This window comes from Notothenia rossii (genome assembly GCF_949606895.1).
Source record: "Notothenia rossii genome assembly, chromosome: 6".
NCBI lineage: Eukaryota > Metazoa > Chordata > Actinopteri > Perciformes > Nototheniidae > Notothenia > Notothenia rossii.
Window position 1 is genome coordinate 79190882 of NC_136909.1, and position 26120 is coordinate 79217001.

General features: G+C 38.1%; 1 protein-coding gene across 1 annotated transcript; it reads right to left on the bottom strand.

Moving 5' to 3' along the window:
* Positions 1 to 3709: 3709 nt before the first annotated feature.
* hhat (hedgehog acyltransferase) lies at positions 3710 to 25542 on the bottom strand. Its single transcript, XM_079690657.1, has 12 exons — positions 25387 to 25542; positions 24102 to 24248; positions 23945 to 24009; positions 23558 to 23671; positions 23269 to 23463; positions 21863 to 22075; positions 21308 to 21485; positions 18490 to 18640; positions 15602 to 15637; positions 9880 to 10081; positions 9326 to 9470; positions 3710 to 5680 (listed from the first exon to the last, which is right to left on the bottom strand). The coding sequence occupies exons 2-12, from the start codon at positions 24220 to 24222 to the stop codon at positions 5595 to 5597; spliced, it is 1506 nt and encodes a 501-aa protein (XP_079546783.1). The 5' UTR covers positions 24223 to 24248; positions 25387 to 25542; the 3' UTR covers positions 3710 to 5594.
* Between the last annotated feature and the right edge of the window lie 578 nt (positions 25543 to 26120).

Consider the following 26120-nt stretch of genomic DNA (forward strand, 5'->3'; position numbering starts at 1 on the left):
GAACCTGCATGGAAAAGAATATCTAATTTGTATAACAAATGACAATTGAATTGTTTTCTTAGAAGTTAGTAAAAGTGGGATATTTTCATATTAGCTAAAATAGTTTACTTCACTAATGACACTTGTGAATGACACCTGATAATATTTGTGAAGTTCAAGACACAAACAATGAATTGTAACGTTCTCTTCTGTGACTTACTGTATTATTCTATTATAAGGATGCATTCAAACTGTAAATTCACAATTCTTTAAGTAACATTTTACAGTATCAAACAATAACTGAACCAGATAAAACAGATTCTTCACAATATAATAAATCAAAAAGATCAAATGTGTTCCAGCTAGAAATCTGATTTTGTACCACCATTTGAATGCAGCCCTGCAACAAAGATATGGCATGTTGAGAGAACTTCCACCTACACCTGTTTTCGAAAGGCTGAATTTTTTTTTTACAAATACTATAAATATACGTAACTAAAATGGGATTTACTGTAGGTGCACTCTAATACTCAGAGACAAGATCCTTGAAAGCAATATGTAGTTCTGTGCTGTAACATTTATAAACAAAGGTCCAAGTCGTACTGTAAGGAGAACTATGAGAAACCTTTTACAGTATACTGCACTACGACTTCATTACATTTACCCTTAACATATTAAACCTTTGATTGCTACTGAAAAGCATGCAACACTGTGCCTTCATAATATTGCCCCGTACTCCTTATCAAGGCCTGCAGTGAGAAAATTACTCCTTTGAAACAATTTGAACACAGAACTATTTTTGTGGTCAGCTATAGGAAGCTGCCTGGTTATAAAACCTTACACATAAATATATATATGCACAAATAATATTGCAATGTTTAGATTCTTATGAAAGAGAAACATTTTGTGTATGGTTTATGTAATATGCTCAAACACATCAAATGATGACAAATGTATTTATTTCAAGCACAATGGGAACTCTTTGTTATGAAATGTGACACACTGTACTATTCATAATAAATATTTTATACATACTGTAGCCTGTCTTTTCTCTTTGGGGAGTGCATGGCATCCATTTATCCGTCAGTCTTTGTCTTTCAGCTCCCCTGCCACTGAGAGCTGGGAAAGTGAAACTCAGCAGGTGTTTTTTTCTCCCGCTGATCTTCTCACGTCAGATTAACCTCGCAATTTCGTACTCATTTAAGAGGATTCGTTGCTGAACCCCGCTTACATTGATCCTACTTAGGTGCCACAGATATGATAATCCCAGGAGAACAGAAATCAACTAATGGAGACACTCGAGGCTCGCCACAAACAAGACGGTCCGGATTTAGTAAGATTTAAGTAAGTAATATTGTATTTATAGTATATAACACCAGGTAAACACATAGATAAATGAATGGAGGACACAAATACAAAAGACTCAAGTTAACTACAGCTCCACACAGGCATAAGATAAAATAAGATACTTTATGAATCCCAATTTGGGAAATGTTTTTGTTGCAGCAGCATAAAACAAAACAAGGAATTGCACATAACAAATTAAAAGAGTATAAATAGAACAATTCTAAAATAGAAACATCACAAAATAGAACCAGCATTAGAGAATAAGACAAATATACAGATGACCGTGAAGGTAAAAAAATCTATAAACTGTCTGACAAATAAAAACACTATTGAAAGGCCAATTTTCTGTTAACAGAATATACACAATATAAGTAGGATATTATTTACATCAAGTGTGCATGGGGATCACGTACACATGGGATTTGAGAGTTGTTATATTAAAAACGATTTTTCTTGGGCCACCAAAAAGTGCCTACAGTATGTTGACGCAACTGTGTTAGATAGGGGAAGACAGAGGGGATGACATGTGGAAAATTGTTCCCTGTTGAATTCAAACCCTGTCCCTCCACATTGGGACCGAGCCCCAGTACATGGGCTGCCCGCTCTACCATCTGAGCTATGCAGCGGCCCTTGGGTCTTTTTTTTTTTAAGCAGACTCAGCTGATCTAACAAAGGGGAGGGAGACAGTTCCAGTGGCATGGGGCCCTTACGGCAAATGTGCAATCACACTTGGATTTAGGGATGTCTGAAGTTTAAATTCTAGTCAGAGATCAAATCTAAGTTTCTTATTGAGGAAGAAGAAACATTAGGAGCCAGAGGGCCGATGTAGGACTTCAGTTATTATATTTTCGGTCCGTGTATTGAAAATGATGATTGTAAAGAGAACATAATGATAAATTGCCCCATAAATAATAATGTATTGAGAGCCAAAAGAGAATAGCTCAATTTTAGGCGTCAGTAATTCAGTCTGTTGAAACTTGGCTATTAAACCAAACTGTAGCAGTGCAGACTTGTAGCTGGAGTACTGCCAGTTTGCCTCCTGGGTGCTGCAGAGGGGTCCTTGAGCAGGGCACCAATTGCTCACATACACCGAACCATTGGCAGCCTCTTCGCTCTGACACCTTTTAGGCTTAGGGTTACCGGTGCATGTGTGTATTTGGTGATGCCATGTAAAATAACATCAGATCGAAACACATCTTAATCCTGGTTAAGATATCAGCTCTTTGTTGTGACCGGTCAGGGGGTGGCACTTGACATGATCATGTGTCAGTTATCTCATCACTGGGCATGTATCTTTAAAACTGCTTACTGTTCAGAAGTCGTTGTATTTATCAGTGGAGACATTCCTCTCTGTATGCTTTGCTTCTGCAAAAGATGAGACTCTGAAGGACAACCCTTTGACCAGTTATTGCAAGAATTTCAACCACAACGCTTTATTCCTGCTTATCGAGATTACAATTACAGACCTTTGCAGGAAGGACAGTTCACTGATACACACAGGAACATAGAAACCTTGGGAACAGTCAATTGTTGTTGCTGCAATAATAATAAGAGGACCACAGGCAACATGAGTTTTTTGTTAATGATGAATCAGTCAGTAATGATTTAAAAAAACACTCGATCTGAAATCAGTGATGCAAACACAGGTATGGTGAAAAAAGAGAGAACTATTCGAAGCAGAAAAAAAACAGCGTAATATACCATCTGACAATGACAGATTTTTCTTTTGTGATATTTTACAAATCACTCCCCTTTCAAACTCTATTCTTGTTATTTTTAACAACTTTTTTTTGTTACTGTCATATAGTATTTTATACCTGTTAATAATTGAGTCTCTAATGTCTCATTAATAACTATAATGATCATATCAAGGTGTGCCTTAACCTCACTGAGCTGAGGTTATTTGAGCCTCTCAGGAGAGAGCTCTCTTCCACCTGGTTGTAGAAAAGCTCTTTAAATTTGTTAGCATAGCTAGCTAACCATATGCTAATAACAACAGATCGCCACTGTGCTTACAACTAAAGACACAGCCTCGCAAACACTGCGCCATGTGTACGGCTCCTTATGGGTACTGCAATATTTGAAGAGTTGGAGCGGCGTTCCGGTGCTCTCCATTACTCCTTTCAGACGAGACATAACCACGTGAAGACCTACAGTATGGTGAAGACACGTTACGCTTGTGTTGTGTTCAATGAACCTGTCCTTGGCGATCTAGATTTCTTCTTCTTTTTTGAAGTGAGAAGTTGTCCGTCCGCCAGTCGGACTGACGGACCCCCCCAAAAACAAAAACTCTTCGGTTCTCCACGAATTACACAAGTCACCCAAATCAGCGTTAAAAAAGCGGGAGGCGCCGAAAAGCGACTAATTTGCATCACTGGAAATGTATCTCCATGGATGCCTTGCCCTGGAGATGTTTGGTTTCCAAACTGTGCACTGAATAGTAAGAGGATCAGATTGTTTCTGCCATATCACACTTTCTAAGCTCAAAAGACCAAAAACAACAACACAGATAAGCCTTTCAAAGCAGCTTTCTGTTACTTACCCAGACATGGAGTTTGTCTTCAAAACTGTTGACTATTTAGCCATCCCCCACTGGATTACAGACTCAATTATTTATTCTGATCTGAATTTAAATAACATGTGTAACTTATCGTCGAAGTTATTGATTACTGTATGTTCTGTTGGGGTGAAACTAAACTGAAGCTCATTGGTCGAAATTAAGTTAAAGGATTTTGCAACCATCACATCACATCAATTCATAATCACTGGGGACAGCCTCAACCTGATGACTCTGAATAGAACTGCCAATTCATATTGTTAAATTCAATTAAACTGCAGATTCTTTTCTCGACTCGTAGATCTTTTGGTATATAAATTGTGCACACAACTTTCTCAGTGAGGTACTCAGATGAGTACCTGGAGTCAGTGTGTTGGTACTCCAACTTCTGGCTCCCATCAAAGCTTCACAAGTCCGTCGGTACGCAAATGCGCTTTGTGACACAAGTGACGGTACGCATTTAAAATTGTTGCCGCGCATGCGTACCTGCGTACCACTTATGTGCACCCGTGTATAATCATATCAATATACAGTACAAATGTCAGTGTAGTTGATCAACCTTTAGTTGACAATAATAAAGCAGAAAAAAAAGATTTCAAAAATATTTAACGATTATTTTCCTGTAGATCAACTAATTGGTTAATTGACTCTACTCAGGCTTGCTTTACCCATTAATTGTTTAGCATCAATTTCAACCTCTCTTAAAAGGAAAGACGTGATATTCTTTTCTTTTTTTATGTCTATGAATCCCAGCTCTAACCCTTTACTTAAGTTAGTTGTCATGCCTCAGTTTCTCAACTACAGGGCAGTAGGTTAACCCCTTTAAAATACCCCACAACATTCCTGACTTGTTTGGACATAAACACAGCTGGGACATGAACATGTGAATTAATCGTTTCATCAGGTACAGGATGGTTATCCGTAATAACATAGATATATATATATATATATAATGACTAGGCATTAAACAGTTGAAAAACACTAGGAGCTTGTGTTGTTTTTTTCCTTTTATCTGCATTCCAGTGGATACATGTCATCTATCATTTTTACTGTGCTGAAAGAAAAGTTAGTAGTCCGTCGGAAGTGTTTAAAAAATACATCTATAAATATTAGTGTCAACCTACTTTACCTAAATTGCATCTGTAAGTGGAATAATGACATTGATCAGGTTCCCTGCTGCTCCATTGAGCATTCTGTGCCTGCACCTCTGAATAAACAAACGCTTTAGTGGCGAGCTAAAGGAGGACGGTAAATTAGAAATGTGCATTTCTCCAGCTTACCGCACCACTAAGCAATACTTTATCAAAGTCATTTTACCAAACAGATTTAGGTTCCATATTTGAATTTACAGTTTCTTAGAATAACAGTGATTCAGTGTAGTTTATTGTGTAGAAAACATGCTTTGACACTCTAAGGGCTCATATTGGAAATGCCCTGAATTTGAGTCAATTACAGCTTATGTGCACTTTCATTTTCCACGAAACTCCTCAGGGAGAATCCGCAGTGATCCTTTAAGTCTTAGCTTACAGGCAGATTTTGCACGGCCTTGCAGGTTGTGAAAGTGTCTGCTCTGCTGCACTTCAGCCAGGTTTAGGACGCTCTGTGGAGGAGAGCCAGGTGTGCCACAGAGCCTCTGTCTGGTGAGGACAAGGCTCCGGACTCAGCAGGTCGCATTCGGGGGATTCTGCCTCCGATACAAAGTCAAGGAGACTCATGGTGGGCGAGAATTCCACTCCAGTCCAATCTGAGCAAAGCAGTAGAGGAAAGCCAGCATAGGCAGGGCAATGTTGGACCAACCTGAAATGAAAACAAATGTACTCATATCATTCATTTGTAAATGATTAGACTGCTACGCCCTGTTATATTCATTTTTAGACACCACAGTACTTATGTTTCAACCTAGGAAGAGTTTAGTGGAATAACCCTGATTAACAATCTTTCATTATTGTTGGCCTCCTCTCCCTCTGTTTGTCACATTGCTGATGTCTGACTTTTTGCCACTCCTGGCGAAGCAAATTCAAGCAGCTCGGCTTTGTTTAATGGCATCTTACCATCCATTGTTGTCAGGGGTTTAGAGAACACAAACATTTCCATTTTACTCAAACATATCTATCAGTAGTAAAAACCAGATAAGTGATACATTTGCAGTGGTCTCTCCAGAGCTGTATTTCACAATAGCTTCACCGACAGGCAGTAGCAGAGTAGCAGTTTGCTTAGTTATCCCGGCTCTTCTGTGTTGTTTTACAGTTATTCCTTTTTTCTATTTATAGCAGCGTCTTGGTTGGTCGAGCTGGCAGGTAAGCACAGCTGTCTGCGCCTCCTCCTAAACTGGCTTGCCTCCAGATTATCCCAGCAGCTTGCACCTGCACCCACAATGCTTTTTCAATGGTCTATTCTTTTCCATTCATGTCAAAATCTCATTCGAATACACACGGGCTGCTTTGTGCACAGCTGTACTGTCCGGCTCCTGTCTGCGGGAGAGAAAGGTTACACGGGCTGAGCCTAGAGAAGCCAGACTTCTTATTATGCATATTTTTACGCTGGAGGAAAGCTTTGTGCTGTGAAGTACTGCTACAACACAGACATAAGTATGCATAAAAATAGCACACATTTGTTTTGACATTTTACATGTTCATAAGGAATTTGTAATGTTATGCATTTCTGATATCTAAATAAATCATACAAAGCCTTTTAGTTTGTGGCCCTTCAGGTGTTTTATATTTGCATATGTTTCATTAAAGCCCTCAGTGTATATTGTCCATCCATCTGATTTAAAACTAACAGAGAAAGCACACACAACTAGTAAAATGTGAGAACCTTGTGGTCACAAATGAGAAATCGTAGGATCTACTTGACCTTTTGGAACAAGTTTTTGCTGCTGCTAATTACTCAACCCTGGCAAAGACAGTGACAACAATTACATCTCCTTCAGACTCATGTTACTATGACTCTAATCAACCACTGCTGTAATTAAACCAGTTTCTCTGCCACTTGATTAACAGAGTGCTTCGTGTTCATGTGAGGGGGAAAGACCACGTGCAGAGGAAACTCAAAACTAATATCAAACTGCTAAGTGATCAGAAGGACTGTGCTACTTGGTATATTTTACATTATCGCTAGCCTGAGAAAACAAGGACTTGCAAATAAGTAAATGTGAGGTTTCTTTTGCCATTTGAGTCTCTGTTTGTCTTTTCGTCTGTCATTTGGGATGAATCGACATTAATAATTTTTCATCTGTTCATGTTTCTGCTGTGTTTGCTTTAGTGACCCATGCTTGTTCATCCTTTGGCATCGATCAGGTCAATGTTGTAATTTCACTGTTTATACATCCTGTATATGTACACAAGACAAATGACACACCCATCACCCTTAGTGCTAGTGGCTAATGCTAGCCTTTAAACCTGCTAGACATCATCATGCTAGCATTTTGACTAGCCATGTTTCCAAGAACACATTTTCGTGCTCATTTTTCAAGTATCGAATTAGAAAAGCTGTGATGAAACAGCAACATTTAAAAGACCTCCTTAACTGCTGTTATTCTAGGATAATTTATAGTACTGGATAATAAGAGTTGGAAGTAAATCGATGTAAAGGGGTTAACTGATTTATGACCAAAAAGTAATAAAAGCGCTACTCAACATTCTGCATAAAAACGTTTTAATTCTAGCTTTCAAAATGTGCTGCTATGATTCACACTTTGTATTTAATACTACACACTGTATACCAGTATGATACAATTTGAACAACTCTGTGACCCAGCATTATGTCTCTAAAATAATCACACATTGGGGCTTCTGGGTGGCATGTGAAATAACAAACCCAGATCCTTACAAACATATAATACTACTGTATAAAGACCATTTTTCTTAGATGGTGAAAGAAACATTTACCACCAGAGAAGTCAAAGAGTGTATTTATGCTACTGCCTGCACCAGTATAAATCGCAGACAGGCTGATTTAAAAGCATTGATCTCATGTTAATGAAGCAAACCAGCGCTAGCCGTCGGTGGGATATTATGCAGACACAAGTAATGGCTACAGGCATTTCTGGTGGATCCATTACAGTTCAATTTAAAAGTATAAAATCTGTACTGAGGGAAAAGAAACACGATTAATAAGAGGTTTGTTCAATGGTCTTTTTAAATAGTTTAAATAAGCATCAGGCATTGCCCTTTTTGGGTCTTTATTTTTGTATTTTAAATGGTCCAAATTATCTCCTTAAAGGCAAACTGAGATTCACAGTTTAGTTTCTAGGTCTAACTCTGAATAATTTACAATAGAGATGGTATTTTATAACACCCAGCTCTTATTTTTAGGTTTCTCTTAACTTATTTACACCAACTCTACAGGAAGAAGCATAATGTTCCACACAATTTGCTGTGAGGCTGAAAAAAAACTAAACTGCTGACTGGAATATGATCTGCTACGGGCTGCTTAGGCATCATTTGGAGAGGCCCAAAGACTGTACGACATTAACAGAACATAAACGCTAACGCTGTTCTGGGTCTGCTGGATGTGTAAACAGACAAACCCCAACTTTATAAAAGTGTTTACAGCTTGTTTCACTTCCCCTGTTGCCAAAAAACGTAAGTCTGCTTTAGAAATGACTAAACTAAGAATTCAGGATTAAATAAGAGTTATTGTTAATACGTTATATCACTCTATTATACGGTGAAGTATCAACACTGACTCCGTGCCCGACCCAGCGGCGTCTGCAGCTCAGACTGCTTATCACGAGGAGGCAGGCTTTCAGGAGGGCCTGCCATCTCGCTTTAGGTACCAAATGAGCCAAATAAAGACACAGCGGGTGAAACAGGGACTGGCACAACCACTTCGCAGATGTCTCTCCATCAGGAGAGTTCGACCATCCAGAGGCACAATTAGTCCCAGTACAACCCGAGCCTCAACATCCTCTGAAAACACTGCGTAATATCGTCACTTTATTCTAATCGGTGTATGTATAAACTACATGTATCATGCGAGTTGTCTCTTATTTTAACCATACTATTTTTAGCTGCTTTCACTACTGAAGGAGAAGTTGAAATGTACTACAATACAACTCACAGTACCTCAAAACATTTAGAAACACATTAGGGCCCCACAATATGAAGCTTTTATTTTAACATTAAACATAGAAACCTTTCAATGTTTAACCAATATTATTTTTTGAATTGGTGACTTTTGATTTTAGTTTAATTTTCATGGAAATATTTGCCTTTAATTGATTTGAATTCAGCAACATGTTTGTTGTATCATAGAATCATAAAGAGATCTGTTTATTTCTAATTATAATCAAGCAATATAGTTATTGCGACACTCAACCAAGTTGTCGAATATTTTCCCCTTGACGTGCAATCTAAAGAATGTTATAAATGCCAAAATCCTGCTTACTAAAAAGCACATAGACATCGAATTGTAAAAGCTTTGTGGAAGTGGATTTACCTTGAACGAAGACACGCTTCCAGAAGATTCTGCCAACATGTATCCCCCCGAGGAACACCAGATTAGAGAGGATGAGCATGGCGGTGGAGAAGGCAGAGAGAAGGGCAATGCAACGCCTCTCTATCGCCGGAGAGACATTTCGCTTCTGGGAAATCAGTAAACAAAAAAGAGAGAAAGAAAAGATTTGCAACGTAAATCTGAGAAACTGAGAGCCGTAAAGTACTAATGAACTCTGTAACCATAAACTAGAAGAATTACAATGTGCCTTCAGACTTCATTAGAGGCCAAAGAAGCCAGAATAGCCTGAACATTTAGATTGTTAATTAATTGGAAACAGACTTTAACTCACATTAATGTTGGCCGTTGGACTGTACATGCCAATTAGATATGACAGCTTCCAACCCGTTTGTCTCTCGTCTGTGCTTACTGCAGCAGCTCCAGGCATTATCTCTTATTAAATCAGTTTACATGACCCCTTTATTTCTAGCTACAGGAAATGTTTCATCATGCTCACACATCTGAACTGTCAGACTTTAATTGGAATCCAAACTCACAACAATGGAGTGAATGTAAGATGAGGCAAAGACAGACTTCAGTGTGCTTTCAACCACAACTCCGGCCCAATTCATCAGGGCCCAGTATCGCAAGTAGTCATGGCCGCCGTGCCACAGGCAGACGAACCCGAACGCAAGGCCAGTGGATAACATTTGGTAAAGAAGACCGTGGCGAGAACCTCCAAGCGGCACGTAGATGTATCTGCAAACATGAGTACATAACAGTAAAGAATACATCTCTAAACACAATCAGAATCAAGCAATAGCTCTTTAAAGGTCCCCCATTATATTATTTTTCAAAAATACATTATAGGTAGGGCTACTCGATTATGGCAAAAAAAATCATAATCTTGATTATTTAGATCAATAATCACAATTATTAAAAACGATTATCCATTTACTTTGAAAACATCCATTTATTGAAAAAAAAAGAAGGTGAACAGTATGTTTTTAATAGTTGATAACCCTGACATTTAAGTATAATTCAACTGAAAAACCAATAAAATAAAAAAATAATATTAAAAAATAAAATAAAAAAGATAATTGTTTTATTTCGATTATGTTGTTTTTAAAATCGTTGCAAGCCAAAATCATAATTGCGATTAAAATACGATTAATTGAGCATCCCTAATTATAGGTCTCACATAGATCTCTGAAGTTTTTGGCTCGAAATACCAAACAGATCACGTGGGCGGTGTTACCTTGGTTGGTTATTGGCTAATGGTTACACAACCCCAAAAAACCTTGTGACATCACGAAGTGGCCAAAAACGGATCAGCTACTTTTCAGACAGGTTTTGATATTGATAGATCAGGACCAAAAGAGAGAGGATATTTTTCCTGAAACTTTCTGAGTCTCTAAACACAGAGGGGACACATATTTATGTATAAAAGACATGAAAAAGTGCATAATAGGTGACCTTTAAAGTAATGACCTGGCCAACACAAGGCAAGGCAATTTCTTGTATATAGCAAACTTCAAGGCAATTCAAAGTGCTTCACAAAAATGAAAAACATTTACATAAGAAAAACATAATGCAATAGTAACTCTTTATAAAATGACAGCCATTAAAAACCAATATAATAAAAATAAAACAAGAATAAGATGGGTATACAATACAAGAATAAGAGTTACAGTGCAGTGTAAGATATAAAAAGTATTGGGTTTAATCAAAAGCAGCGGCAAAAGAGAAGTCTTCAGCCTGGATTTCAAAGAAGTGAGAGTTGCAGCGGACCTGCACTTTAATGGTAGTTTGTTCCAGATTGATGGAGTATAATCACTGAACGCTGCTTCTCCATGTTTGGTTTTTACTCTGGGGACAAAAAGCCGACCAGTGCCAGAAGACCTGAGAGGTTTGGATGCTTAATAACGTAGCAGAAGATCAGAAATGAAAAAAAATAACAGGGATGGTAACAGACAGATCTTTTGTGAGGGCAGGACACACATACTGAAGAAGTTAAAGTGGACCTATCATGCTATATTTGAATAATATAGAGTAGGACCATACCTATATATAAGGCATATTTATACTTTTTATTTTTCAAAATACCAAACAGATCATGCATTTTAGCCATTCCTCATTTCGCTCAATTTAACAGTCTTTGCATGGGCTGATTCTGTGAGAACAGCACCATCTACAGGCCTGTCATATGTACTACAGCGTCTCCAGCGCTTTCGAACGGCAATGTCTGTGTCTCCTCCTGATTGGTGGAGTTGGCCCAATAGCCGTAGCGCCACTTCTGTGACGTCACAGAACTGTTCAAATCTGGATCAGTCTGTATCAGATCCGTTGCAGCCCCTTTTTAAGAGATTTGGGTATGGAGGAAAATAGAGAGGGTTGTGTTTTCTGACACTTGGTGAGTTCCCTGGAACAACGGGGACACATATTCATGTATAAAAGACGTACAAAAGTGCATTTTGCATGATAGGTCACCTTTAAATTGTAAAGGGCCCCACATTGCATCAAAGAATTGCAAAGAATAATCATGTTCATTGGTTTTTGAGCATCATTGCTTTGACGTGTGGTGCAAAAATAGAGGCACTTTCGGGAATATCAATCATATCAAGTTGTTAATAACGTTGCAACTGGGTTAATGATTCCAGAGTGGATTCTGATTTGCACCAAAACCATGACACATAGTTAACCCATTTTCTTTGTCAAATTGATTTTTGTCTTCCATAACTCTAGCGAGGTCTTGTTTTGGTTGGGTAATGTCTGATTTCAACATATTGGTTAAAAAAAACAAGCAAATATATATCTCATAACCCACTACTGTGGTTTAAATGAGATCACACTTCATGCAGTGATAAAAATAGCCCACATGATGCGTATAATATCCCATCAATCAGTAACGATTGTGGTGTATGCTGTGAAGAGAAATGGCCTCAGATATTGAGAGAAGCTGCTCTGTTTCATGCTGAATCACTCCAGCACACTTAGAAACAAACATCACGTTACAGTATGTCTTGTTGCTGAGCTGGGAACTAATTATCTCAGCCACCCTGTGGATAATCAATGTTCCTGACTGAAAGATGAGCCAGCATTTTCTGAGCCTTAAATAGAGTGGCTAGCTTGCATGCAGGATGAAAGTAGAAACAGATGGAGAGGAACCAGAGTGGTAGGGCAAGAGCAAACTGAATGCCTAAACACACTGAGAACCCATCCGTCTATTTAAATTAGTGAGATGTAGATGGATCCTAACAGGTGGTAATCAAACTTTGAGCATTTGGAGATGTACATGAATGTGTGAGTGAGTAATCAATTTGTTATGTAACACTTTACTATTTCAAGCAGATGGTGCAGACAACATGCAGACAAGGTTCAGAGACTGGCAGGAGGAATTAGTCTTGCAACTGTTATTGTCAGTTTCTGTGCTTTAATAGAGAAACACAGTGTACTTTGTTCCTTGCTTTAAAGAGGGCAATAATTATGCTAATATTTCTAGTTCATGCGTGTATTCTGGGATTGTACTAGAACATCTTTATAAGCTTTTATATGTTGACGAAACACATTATTTTTCTCTTTCTGTCTGAATGTACCTGTGTTCACCCCTCTGTCTGAACACTCTGTCTAATGGCTGCCTCTTAAAGCCCCCCTCCTGGAAAAGCCCAGTCTGTGGTCCGTGATTGGCTCTATGAAAAAAAATATGGTGCGTCTTTGGAAAAGGTAGTTGCTAAGTCGTGGGTGGAAATACTTACATGTGAGGCGGTATATTCTAATGAGCGTGTATGTGACATATGAGGGGGGAAATCTAAATCTGTATAGCGTGTTAAAGGGGCCATTATTATACTAATTTTCAGGTTCATATTTGTTTATTTGCCTCTTCTGTGACATGTTTACATGCTTTAAATGTTCAAAAAGGTCTTTATTTTTCTCATACTGCCTGTGCTGCTGCACCTATTTCACCCTCTGTCTGAAACCAGAGCCCAGTCTGCTCTGATAGGATAGCTAACTGGCTCTTTGGTGATTGGTCAACCACTCAGAGATGTCCCGCCCATTAGCCTATCACGTACAATGTGTTGAAGTGCTAGCCAGGAACGTGGGTGTTATGTAGTGATGTCACTATGTTACATAAACAAAAGATTCCAATGGAGGCATGTGTGTGGGAGAGAAATGTAGCCGTTACAGACCATCACCATGCACAAAAACCCACTACAGGTAAGGGAAAACACAATATCCCATTTAAAATCCCTTTTTTTCGGACTCCAATGTTACACATGAGATGCATAAGCACTGCAAAGGTGAGGTTTTTATGATATAAAGTTGTTACAGTGAGAATTAACAGAAGCTTTAGCTGTAATCAAAACATTAGTAAGAACCAGGTAATAATTTGTGACGAAAACTCTATATCACATGATTTTTGGTGGTCCTCAATATTTGTGCTACAGGTCAAATGTAGCCCACTTCCAAGACTGAGTTTGGTCATTTTGTCATAACATTTCCCATGTAGTGAAAAAGTGACTTTTAGCAATGTTTTGTCATCTTTAAGTGCAATCATACCCCTTCCAGGCTCAATCCAAGCCTCCATTTATTAATTTTCACATATTTTCTCCCAGATCTCCTCATTTATAGCAGCAATAACTCCAACATGAAGAGCTCTTTAGTTGTCTGATAAGTGTATGAAACAGAGAACCTGAGCAGAATAAATGCGGAAAGCCTTCAGGAATGGTGAAGAATGAGCCACTTAGCTGCCCAGGGAGACGGGGTGTCAGTGAGTCATGTAGAGCACATCATTTAACACCTACGCTCTCATCTAGCGCTCTTCAGACAATTTCAACAGAATTTCAGAACTCCATTAAAACCTCTTTAAAAGCGCTTTCACTCGAAGGAACGTCGGGGCATTGTGTCATGTGTATAATTTTGCATCAGCAGTTGCATAATTGCAAGTGATCCCATTAGGCGGGAGAAAATAATTTCCAATAGATTAAAATGGAAACTAGAATTTGCAATTTAAATTAGAGGTTTTTTTGCTGATTAATTGGAGCCTTTTTAGCCATCTGATATGCTGAATTTAATTCTAAACTCATCTTTACCTTCTGAAGAGCAGGTGTACATGTACGTCATAAGTGTCAACACAAAAACTAATTAGCAAACAAAAACTGAGACAAGGGAACATTTTACACCGGATAGCACTGTGTTTTCTGACAAGCGTGCAACTGTGGCATCGCCTTGATGTAGCAACCTGCCTCTAGCAAGCGGACCATAACCTCCCAATAGGCTGCGTCTATCCAAGTGTGCATCATTAAAAAGCAGACAAACTAATAACAGCGTTGTCCAAATTACAAGTGAGCAAACACACAATGCTCCCATTACGTATGCACATATTAAAAAAGGAGGCATTTCTCCAGGGTGCGGAAACGGTAACAGAAGAACTATTCACCAACAACAGCCAACCTCATAATCATGAGAAAGCCTTCATGCAAATGAGGCGTCCTCGTCCATTATGATAAAACACGCAGGCAGGCAGCTGGAGAGTGGCACCTTTTTAAAGGTTATTCAACTGACAAGTTCAATGCCCCGCAGGAAACAAGCTCTTAATAGTAAGTGTGCGATTAATAACACATACAGTATGAGTAAACACAAGCTAGATATGTAGATAGGCGGATAGATAGATAGACAGATAGACGGATAGACAGATAGACAGATAGACAGATAGATAGATAGACCGATAGACGGATAGACAGATAGACAGACAGACAGATAGATAGATAGACGGATAGACAGATAGACAGACAGACAGATAGATAGATAGACGGATAGACAGACAGACAGATAGATGGATAGACGGATAGACAGACAGACAGATAGATGGATAGACGGATAGACAGACAGACAGATAGATGGATAGACGGATAGACAGACAGACAGATAGATGGATAGAAAGATATATGTATAGAAGCTAGATATAGATAGATAGACAGACAGAAAGACCAACATACAGCTAGATAGAAGGATAGGTGTGTATATATATATATATATATAGATGGATAGATATTTAGAAACTAGATACAGATAGACAGATATATTGATATATATATATAGATATAAGAAAAGATTGATAGAAAGGTAGATATATAGAAGACAGGAAAACGGACAGATAGACAGATGGAGGGATAGATAGGTTATTCAAGAGTTGTTATTTGATTTAGATAGCATTTTTACATTTTAAGTAGTCATTAACATCTGAATTAGTCCGTCCACCACTCATGAAGTGCCTCTTACCTGATGAGCCATCGATACAGACCGGCGTCAAAGTGCCTGAGAGTGGAAAAAAATAAATAAAAGAGAAATGAATATTGAGTCTCACATTTACATAATAATAAAGCACTGAGTGAGAAACACCTGAGAACTGGGCCTTATATAAATACACTCAGTATGTGTGCACGCTCTTTGTCATTAAGATGATTAGAACAAGTGTTTTTTGTGTTTTGCTGCAAGTAAACTGAGGCTGTTTGCGAATCAGTGGACAGCTTTATGCATTCCATCAATGTTGTCAACATTGACCAGCTCAGCACACGGGCCGGATTGGAGTGCATCGGTGTCAGCACATTGGTCGATCCGCATTCTTACTGCAAACCCGAAAACACTGCCTTCCATCTCAATTGTATGTGCTCTGAGTTTAGAGAGTAGTTTCTCAATGTTAATGAACTAAAGGAACAGAGGATGTTTGCTGTAAGAAAGTCTTTCCTGCATGGTAATTGCAAAGTATAACCATAAGGGAGACTGGTTTTTCTCACAGTTTCTCACTTGCTTATAAGCGCTTTGAGCACCAGGAAAAGCGCTTTATAAATGTAATTTATTATTATTATTATTATTATTATTATTACAGTAGCACTGATGTGTTTTTCTTTATCAGAATCAGAAACAGCTTTATTACCAGGGGTTGACACGTACGAGGAATTTGACTTGATGTCATGGTGCATAATGTTATAATGTTATGGTATCAAAGGAGGTCTGCATTTACTTCCATGTTGGTTCAGTCTAAGCCTTGTTCATACACTCGGTCAGTTGCCAGTTTATTAGGTATATCCAGCTAAAACTAATGCAACAAATCCTGCCTTCATGAAGTTTATCATTTTAAAAGGATGTTTATTTAACTTTAATACAAATGTATCATCCACATTTTCAAATTCACTGTTCGCTATATACCTTCACTATTATATTTTGGAGGATGTAGTTTGTGATGCAGTTAAGCTGTAATGTATTATACTAAGAGACATTTTAGTTATTTAGCACCCTCTAATAAATGTAATTAGGGTGGACAATGTAATAGAAACAGCTGTCAGTTTAATAAAATACAGTTCAACAGCTCCACAAACTGAAGCATAAATAATAATGCATTTTAATAAAGTTATATTCAAGGTAGGATGTATTGTAGGATGTTGCATTACAGTTGACTGGTTTTATTGTATTTAATGAGCTGGTAATTGTGTATATTACAGCATAGTTCACAGTGTGTCAGCAGTACCTTTTCTGTGTGCTGAATATTTAAACACAAATGACACAAAATCTTCCCCATTTGTTTTACCTGACTGACCTGAATACTATTTAAAGCAGTGTCATCGCTGTCTTTCTATACTTGAATTCTTGCTGATTAAGGTACTTTATCCCAATATAACAAGCAGTACTGCAATGTGTGTGTTCCTTTAACTTGAGCAAGTGTGACCCCTTCAGCATGAACCAGGCATAGTCCTTTGCTTGGAAGTGAAAGTGTTAAATGAGCTTCATCACATTTTACAATTACCATGAAATGTACTTTTAAAGAGGTAGGTGGGACAGAAATAACTGTGTACAGTATGATGTGTGTGTTTCGACAATCTCATGCTTAATGAGTGTAGCATAAAGGAGGGACAGAAAAACGTGGAAAATAGCCCTTTTCAACCTGCAAAGGAAGGGGAGGAGATAAATCAGAAACACCTGTGAGCAGAGGGAAGGGAAAAATCTAGCAAAAGCATCGAGGGGATCAGAAAGTAAGGAGAGTAAGGAGATAACTAAGTTTTAGTTTCTGGAGATCTCCACTTATCCAAATGACTAACAGTGACATATATATAAAAGTAGAGTAGCAGTTATTTTATGTAGCAGCTGGATTTCCTGGGATTATAATGTATTTATCCTGGAGCAGGTTTGGATATTCTAACTCCCTCTTTGACCTGCTGTTGGACCTAAAGTAAGGTCTCCTTCCTGTCTCCAGGCTTCTCATATTCTCCTGCTTCATGTTAATGTGCCCTCAGCCTAATTGCATCTATTTTTGCCCTTTTCCCCTGCTCATTGCTCCATGGACAGTTTATTTAATTAAGGGACAATTGACTTCCGCCTCATTTGAAGTTGGTTTTTCGTTGATTTAATGGACATTTTCTGAGTAAGAGGCTCACAACTGTTTGACATTTCATTTATTTTGATTATTATGTGGTTTAATGGAGAAATATTAAGTTAAAGATGTCTGTTTCCTTTTTATCTTGTCTACTTCTGTAAAAGGCTACCAAGGTTATCTCTCCGAACAATTTCAATCAATAGTTTTGAATGGACTAGGACTATTCTGATGTCTGGAGCCCAATTCTTACTTTGAATATTCAAGAAAAACCAAGACAACAATATAATTAGCTTGACCTTAGTTTTTGACTGAAAAGATGACCTTTTTTCACGGAATATGTTCCCTTTGTGACACACATTTTAAGTGGCAACCTATTTGGCTATTATTCATTTTTTTTAAACACACAAATGTTTTTCTTTTCATGATTTACTTTGTAGACCACTTAGCTGTTTTTACTTAACAAAAAACAACATCATGTAGCCTTCAAATGTAGGACCAACCCCAGCAAAAAACAAACCATTTTAGCTTGAGTCTGAAAGAATGATATAATGTTCCTGGTGCAGAGGTGACCTACAGTATTGTTCTGATTGCCAGTAATGACAAAATGACACAATTATCGGGGCCCTGTCTGAATCTTATTGCAAAAGCACAGTGAGCACTTGAGGCTCTTGACATTTCCTTTTTCTCAAGAATACCAAGGATGCTAGCTCTCCTGTCGCTGAGGGAATGCTGCGGGACCAAATATAATAGCACATTTATGTCAGGGGTAACTAGAATTGTTTCTGCAGCTTGATCTTACCTCCACATCCCTGTGAAACTGTACATGATGCTGACACAGCGAGGGAGCTTTGGGGGAACTAGTTGATCCATAGAAGCCAGCATGGATGGAAAGCCGAACAGAACCAGATACTTCACAAAGAAAAACTGGACAAGGGCCAGCGCCAGACCACCTGTGAGAGGGGGAAAAGTAATGTTTATTATGTAAATGATCAAGAACAGTGCTCTTTAAGGATAGGGATAGTTGTATACTAAGAAAAATAAACAATGACTGTCAAACTGCTCAGCTCACTTTATTAATTATTGAAGTCTATTGTATTGGTTGGCATTGGGAACAGCAGCTGATGTACTATGTGCTACATTTTAAACCCTAATGAATACTTATCCATAAATAAATTATAATTTTATGAGAGTTCCTCAGATGCTTTTCAGACTGCAAACCACTACTGTGGACTTTATTTTAGAATAAACTGGGCAGTTATTGTTTTTTTGTTTTAAAACAGGTGTTTTGTATACCCCAAATTCACTATATATATAAAACACCCTCTATTATAAGAAAGGGAAACACTTTAATAAGGAAAAAAGGGAGGAAATCTCAGGAAGAGCAAAAAAGGAGGGATCAATAGATAGAACTTGGCAAACAAAAGATTGTGCTGACATTTAATAGCTGCTGAGAACAGTTAGGCTGAATTGCAAAAAGGAGGCCAGTAAATTATAAAGATTCCGATTCTATACCTGTTTATGGCGACGAAGGGGCAGACAGTACAACGACGAGTGAGTAAATCACTGTATTAATTAATGGATAAGTAATAAAACTTGAAGATTCCAGAAGAGCTTCACATCTAAAATAGGATCAACACAAGACTGTGCATGCAGAGTCCTCCTGAGTAAATCACTTAAAGGTCCCATGTCATGGCCATTTCTACTGATCATAATTCCATTGTTGAGGTCTACTAGAATAGATTTACATTGTTCAATTTTCCAATATCACATTGGTTTCTCATACAGCATCTCTGTATAGTATGTGTATTCACTCTCTGTCCTAAACGGCTTGTTGGAGCTCCTGCCCCCACCCCCCCGTCTCCCTATGAGACCACTGTGCTCTGATTGGACAGCTCGCCCACTCTGTTCTGATGAGTCCACCACCGTTGCAGCGGAACATCAGTGATTATGTGCTTCAATGGCGTTAGCAACCAGAAAATGACACCAGTAATGACAAACAGATGAGAATGCTGCGCGGAGTCTGGGTGCCGTGTTGGCGGGACGTTACACGGCTCAGAAAGTGTGAGCTGGGCTACTGGTGTGCAAGGAACAGCACACCGTACCCAGGAAGAAAAAGAGAAATCTCCAACGAGGCGTTCTGGAGCAGCAGAGACAGGTCTTTTCTGTGTTAGAGTTTTACTCGTCACACTTTGAGGTTTTGTGACTTTGCAGATGGTTTACATGCATACAAAGCTAAATAACACACAAGGGGACGGGTAATAACCAGAAAAGCATGTCATGGGACCTTAAAACCTCCCAAAAATAAAGACGCCATGTTTCCTGCAAAGACTCACAGGGCCCTTACAGAGGATTTAAACCAGTGGTTCTCAACTGGTCAGGCCTCGGGACCCACTTTTTACTTGGTCAATACATCGTGACCCAACATTTTGAAGCACTCAAATCTATTCAACAAAAAAACGTGCTGTAATATATACGCTTTTCAGCATACAATATTAACACAAGTGAAGTACAGTGCATATATCCCTTATATCCCTTCAAAGAACTAAAGTATGCTTTAAAAAAAGGTTTAATGAGATGATGGAATCAAAGCTGAACTGTATGACATAAAAAGGCACACGTGCTGAAAACCCAACCCCAGAAGGGGGGTCTGGGAGGATTCTCCCCCAGGAGATTTTTAGAAATACTAACATAAACTATGCATTCTGGTACACTCTGAGAAGAAAATAAATTAATCTATTACTACCCGACATATTAATAATATTTTATGCCATTGTTTGTTTTTCACTTTGTTCTGACATCTTGCTGCGAGAAGAGCAAAGAGGAGATAGTCTGTGTGACTTACTTTAAATTGTGGGTAAGGGTAGATAGCCCCCATTGTTCTGTGACCTGTCAATCATCAAACCGGGGGTCATATTTCATTATGTGTTCATTTTTATCTGAAGTTGTACCCATGGATGTATAAAGAGTAGTTCTACGGCAAAGTAATTCTCCGTGGGGACTTCCGGCAACAATCTTGATTCTGATTGGCCAGAAGACTCGAAAAAACATCAGCAAAGATATTTTATTGAGAAGATGATCACTACGTGACAGACGTTTTCAAAACCGTTTATGGTCTCCGGTACTTCCAGTCCAACGACGACTGCATGCACAGAGTTAGAAAATTTGGCCTTCAAAAAAAAAGAATTCCAATTTCTTTTTTTTTTTCTTCACACACACATCAGCGACCCACTCGAAACGGGTCCGCGACCCACTTTTGGGTCGCGACCCACCATTTGAGAACCACTGATTTAAACTATAACTTTGGCAATTATTTCTTACATTTTGGAATCAACAATGGAAAAGCAAAGAAATACATTATAAACAAACACCTATTCTGTAACTTTATTTAAATATAAAAACAATCACACCACAGAGCATGACAACTCGAATCAAGACCATTAAGTAAAACTCTTATCGGCATATCTGACTTTTAAAGCCAACTAAACACTTTGGGGTAAGGGGGAGTAACATGTTTTAAATTCTGCACCTTCAAAACATCTGGCTCAAGTGGCTGGCAAACATTAAAGCTAAAAGTAATGTACATAGCAGCCAAAAATACACTCAGCATAAACACTTACCCAAGGCCCAGGGAGGGAGGATCTCTAAGTATGTCTCATTAGATTGGATGGAGTGCATATACATAACATGGATCATGTATTCCGCGAGGCACCACCACAGTATGATTCGTCCTGATCTGAGCACCAAGTAAATGGCACCAGATTTGTCCCCGTCACACTCCTCAGCAGGCCTTTGCATCTGCAAATGCAGAAAGTGAGTTGTTGTTAAAGGTTGCTGGTTGCATCTTCACTACAAAAAGAACAACACCAGGTTTTTAAAAAGAGCAACCATGTAGTATGAACACGTATAAATCTACTCCAAAGTTGGGTATAAAAACAAGCAGGCATAACAAGTTAGTATTATAACAGTGGATCAAATGAAGGGTTAGCTACTCCTCTTCAAATCCGGTAAAAATGTAAGTTATAATTTTCATAAATGGCCCACCACTGATTGTCTACTATGTTTTTAAAAAGGTGACCTGAGATCACCTGCACTTAGGAGCAGCAATCAGCCGCCTCCAGACAGTAACAAGAGGCAATTTCAACAGTTTAATTTGCTTTTGTTTGCACTCTTACCTGCTCAGTGTAGTCTCTGTACGAGATAATGGGTCCATTGTAGAAAAAGGGATGATAGAAGGTGTATGAAAACAACCAGCCGAGCTGCACAGCTCCACCACTGTCTGCAGGGCTCCAGCAATGCTCCAGGCTGAAGCTGATGAGGCGAAGTCCACAGACAGCGACACTGAAGACGAGCAGATAGTACTCCTCCTCGGTCTTATACCAGCCTCTCTGTGTAACAAAGAGGAAGGCCAATTATTTGGTATCACATTCCTAGGGAATCCTTATATAATAGTGACAGTCTGACACTAAATTTAGATATGCTTTTAAAAATAGTTCTTATATGCTTATAGATATGACACATTAAAAAGGGGAACATTAGCAGATTACAGCATAAAACTGGTAATGAAGATCTGTCAAGACCTACTAATAAGCATATGTTTGAGACAACTTTTAATTAGGTCTGCTTAACAGCATTGGGAATTGTGGTTAAACACAGGACTCAGTCTGTGTGTAACTGTGTGCAATCGTGTTTGAGCAAAGGAGGCAGGTCTTTTGAAGCATTTACAGGTCTGTCAGGTCTATTTCACATTTCCAACCACTGTAGCATAGTTGCCTGGCTATAACCATGTTGATGTGTCAGCTAATGTGCAATTAAAAGGTATTTATAGAATTGTTCCACATCTTCCCAATTCAATTCAAACAGTTTTTACCTTCCAGCTGTAAATACAGTAATTGGGCAGTCAATCAGCTCATAGATCCTTACATAAAATGTATAGACTATCATGCAAATCAAAACCGGAGGAAGATAAAACAACCCTAAATGTACTAAAATAAAAAAGAACCAGTGTTCATAATAAAAGATAAATGAAGACATACATTGAGTCCTATAGTCACATTTAAACTGAATTCAAATATTGTTTTGTCAGTCAATTATCATTGTTGTGTGTTTACATGCGTTAATCCTCAGGTATTACTGGAAATACCAAGTGTATGATCCTTTCAATAACATTCACTCAACTTTTATCTTATAACCGTATTCTTGTTATTGTGTGCCCTCTTGTGTTCTTTGAAAATATGACATGCAGTGAAGATTAAAGGGAGATGAAACAGTTAGTATGCATGATCAAATCGAAATAAAAAATGGACAGTATCATTGCAACAAAGAAATGATAAGTTCAAGTGAATTTGATGGTCAACACAGATGACACACTTTGTCCACCCTATCTTTATAGCTTATTTTTTGTAGCAGATTCACATCATATTGTATACGTTTTATCCTTTTAAGGACCGACTGTATTTTTCTTTCATTACAAGTAAAATAGTAAAGACACATTTAAATGTTTCTGCTATGTAAAGATGATTTTTAGATGTCATCCGTCCAAAATCAGGAACAAATAATATTCATTTGACATACAGCCTACCTGGATCTCTTGTAGTGGATGGATGTGAAGTGTGGAGAGCAGCAGAAGGTTGCAGCACCATGACAGAGCAGGCTTTTGTAATTGGGCCACTGAAAACGACAGGCCCACATGTACCAGCAGCACGCTCACACCTTTAATCCCCAACACACTGCTGGCTGCTAAGAGGCCATATATGGTGAGTGCTGGCACCCTAAACTGTAAGAGGAAAACATAAAAAAAGGATGTTGCATTGAGTCACCTCTTCCCTGATTGCAATATTCCACTTCACAGATCGGTAGCAGTTTCCTACCTTGGGATTAAAGATGCTGGTCAATCTTGATATCACGCCATGACCAATTAGAGTCCACAGCAAAGACTTCTTAGCCCATTCAGTCCAGAAACTCCACTCAAAGTCAGAAAGGTCCTGACAAAAAAATACTTAATTATGGCACTCTAACTCACACCTTAATTACATTTATTAAACAAATGAATGCCTTTCAAAAACTTGAAAACTAAACTGAAACACACTTTAAAAGGCTTTCCGTGACACATAATAGTGAATGAACTAATAATAGTTTATAATACATAATACATAATAGTTCACTATGAACTCAAAACAAATTATTTTTTCAGTGAGATGCACAATAATGTGGGTAAAGATCGGGCTTTAGATCAGTAATTTCAACATTGAACTTACCCTTTTAAAACCCTTGACAAGGCCTTTTTCCAACTGGAATCCTCTCTCTAATCCTGCTTCATGCTCTGAGGTACAAACCAGGAAATAACAGTTTATATTTTCTTAAACTTTTAAAGTTCATTGAACCATCATACAGATGTCTGTCCGTCTACCTTACCTTTGGAGAACCTGTGCAGTTGGTAGAAAGAGTAGAGATGTGAGCCTAAGGACAGCACCCAATATGCAAGGATCTCTGTCCTTGGCAGAGGGGCCAGTTGAGCCTTTGATTTAGATGTCATCAGGGGAAATCACTGCTATAGTGCACCTATAATGAAGTGAGTCAATTTATATCCCGTACAAACATTAATTAGCACTAACAAAAAGAAACATACAATATATCACATAAATGTGGTATTGAAATCAGTTTTTTCTTTCTATAAAAAAAAAAAAAGTTGAAAGCTCGATCAAACTGAAACTGGTATTCTTTAATACATTAAACAATTCACGATTATATTTCCCTTTTTTAACATAAGCAGCATCAACCGGAAACTCTGGGAACATTTCTGAACATCAAAAACAAACTGAGGTAAAATTGCATTATAGCCAGATTAGGTAATTAGATGTAATGGTAGATTATGTTACACTTTTAATACAAGTTATAAAATGTTAAATGGTTTCTGCTGTTGACACAAGTAGCCAATGGCTACGTAAACCTGTATAAGATGAATGTGTTGTGTGTACAGTGGTGGAATGCACATTAGGCGGATACATATTTAGAGGAAATAAAGCACTTTTCAGTCCATAACATTTATTTAGTAACTTAGGTTCTGTGCAGATTGTTATCATGTATATGAACTAACTAATATGAATATTATGTAGTATTATTGTTATAGATTACAGAAACGTTAGTTTAAAACAGTCCACCATTTTCAGCTGCTGCATCTCATCTGTAGCCTACTACTTTTGGCATTTTAAGTACATTTTGGCGCTAACACTGGTTCTTTATAATAACATTATTACTACAGTACTTGTACACTGTATTGTTGCATTACTTTACTTTTTCCACCACTTATATGTATAATTTTCATCGTTAAGTACAGCATCGTCAGGAATATGCCAACCGGTTGGCATGGCAATCACATGCCGTTGCTAGGTAACACTGCACCCAGCGGTTGCTGCTGACTACGACGTACTAGTTCACACGGGTAAAATAAAGTAGCGTTAACTGTTAGCTACCGTTTCCACTGTTATCGTTTCTGGGAATTTTATTGGCGTTTGAGAGAATTACGACACCACTTAAACCAAGTCGGCGTGTGTGCTCATGTTGTTGTGCTAATTTGACCATTATTTGTATTCCCAATTTGTTTAGGTGAGCTGAAAACTTCCGTAAACTCTCCAGTTGGAATGGCAGTTAGCTCACGTTAGCTAAGCTAGCTAATCACGTTAACAAGTTGCAGTGTTACCTGATACTACTGCACCGCTGTCCATTGCAGTGCTGTAACGTGTAAACAGCACTGTCTGAAAGCGCTTGGACCAGAGGAACATAACGTTAGAACAATCCGGCATCCAACATTCAGAGGTAGAGATTTCTTCTTCTTTTCCCTTGATTTATTCCATGCAACAACTTTTTAGAGCATGACCGCCCCCATCTGTGCAGGAGTGGCTTCATTATGCCAAGAAAAATATGATGTAGTCAGTGGTTAAAAAAACTCCTTTACTCAGTGGTGGAAAGTAACTAAGTACATTTACTCAAGTACTGGACTTAGGCACACATTTGAGGTACTTGTACTGTACCCGACTATTTGGGAAGCAATTAGATGTATTGTTCATATTTGTTTACTAGTTTCTTTATAAATTCAGATTTTGACACACAATAGTAAACAATTTTACAAAGTAAAATATCATTATTATTAATACAAACCATCAAAAGGGATATTTAAATAACTAAAACCATGAGTGGGATAACAGAAAATGTATTGGCAGAAATTCTGCTAACATTATTTATACAGTTCTAGCTTCTTGAATGTGAAGATTTATTTTGAAATATGTGTTTTGTTTTCTCTGCAATGAGTACTTTTACTTCTAATACTTCAATTACATTTTCCTAATCATACTTAAATACTTGTACTTAAGTACCATTCTCGATGAAGTACTTTTACTTGAATTTGAGTATTTGTAAAGTACTTTTACTCAAGTA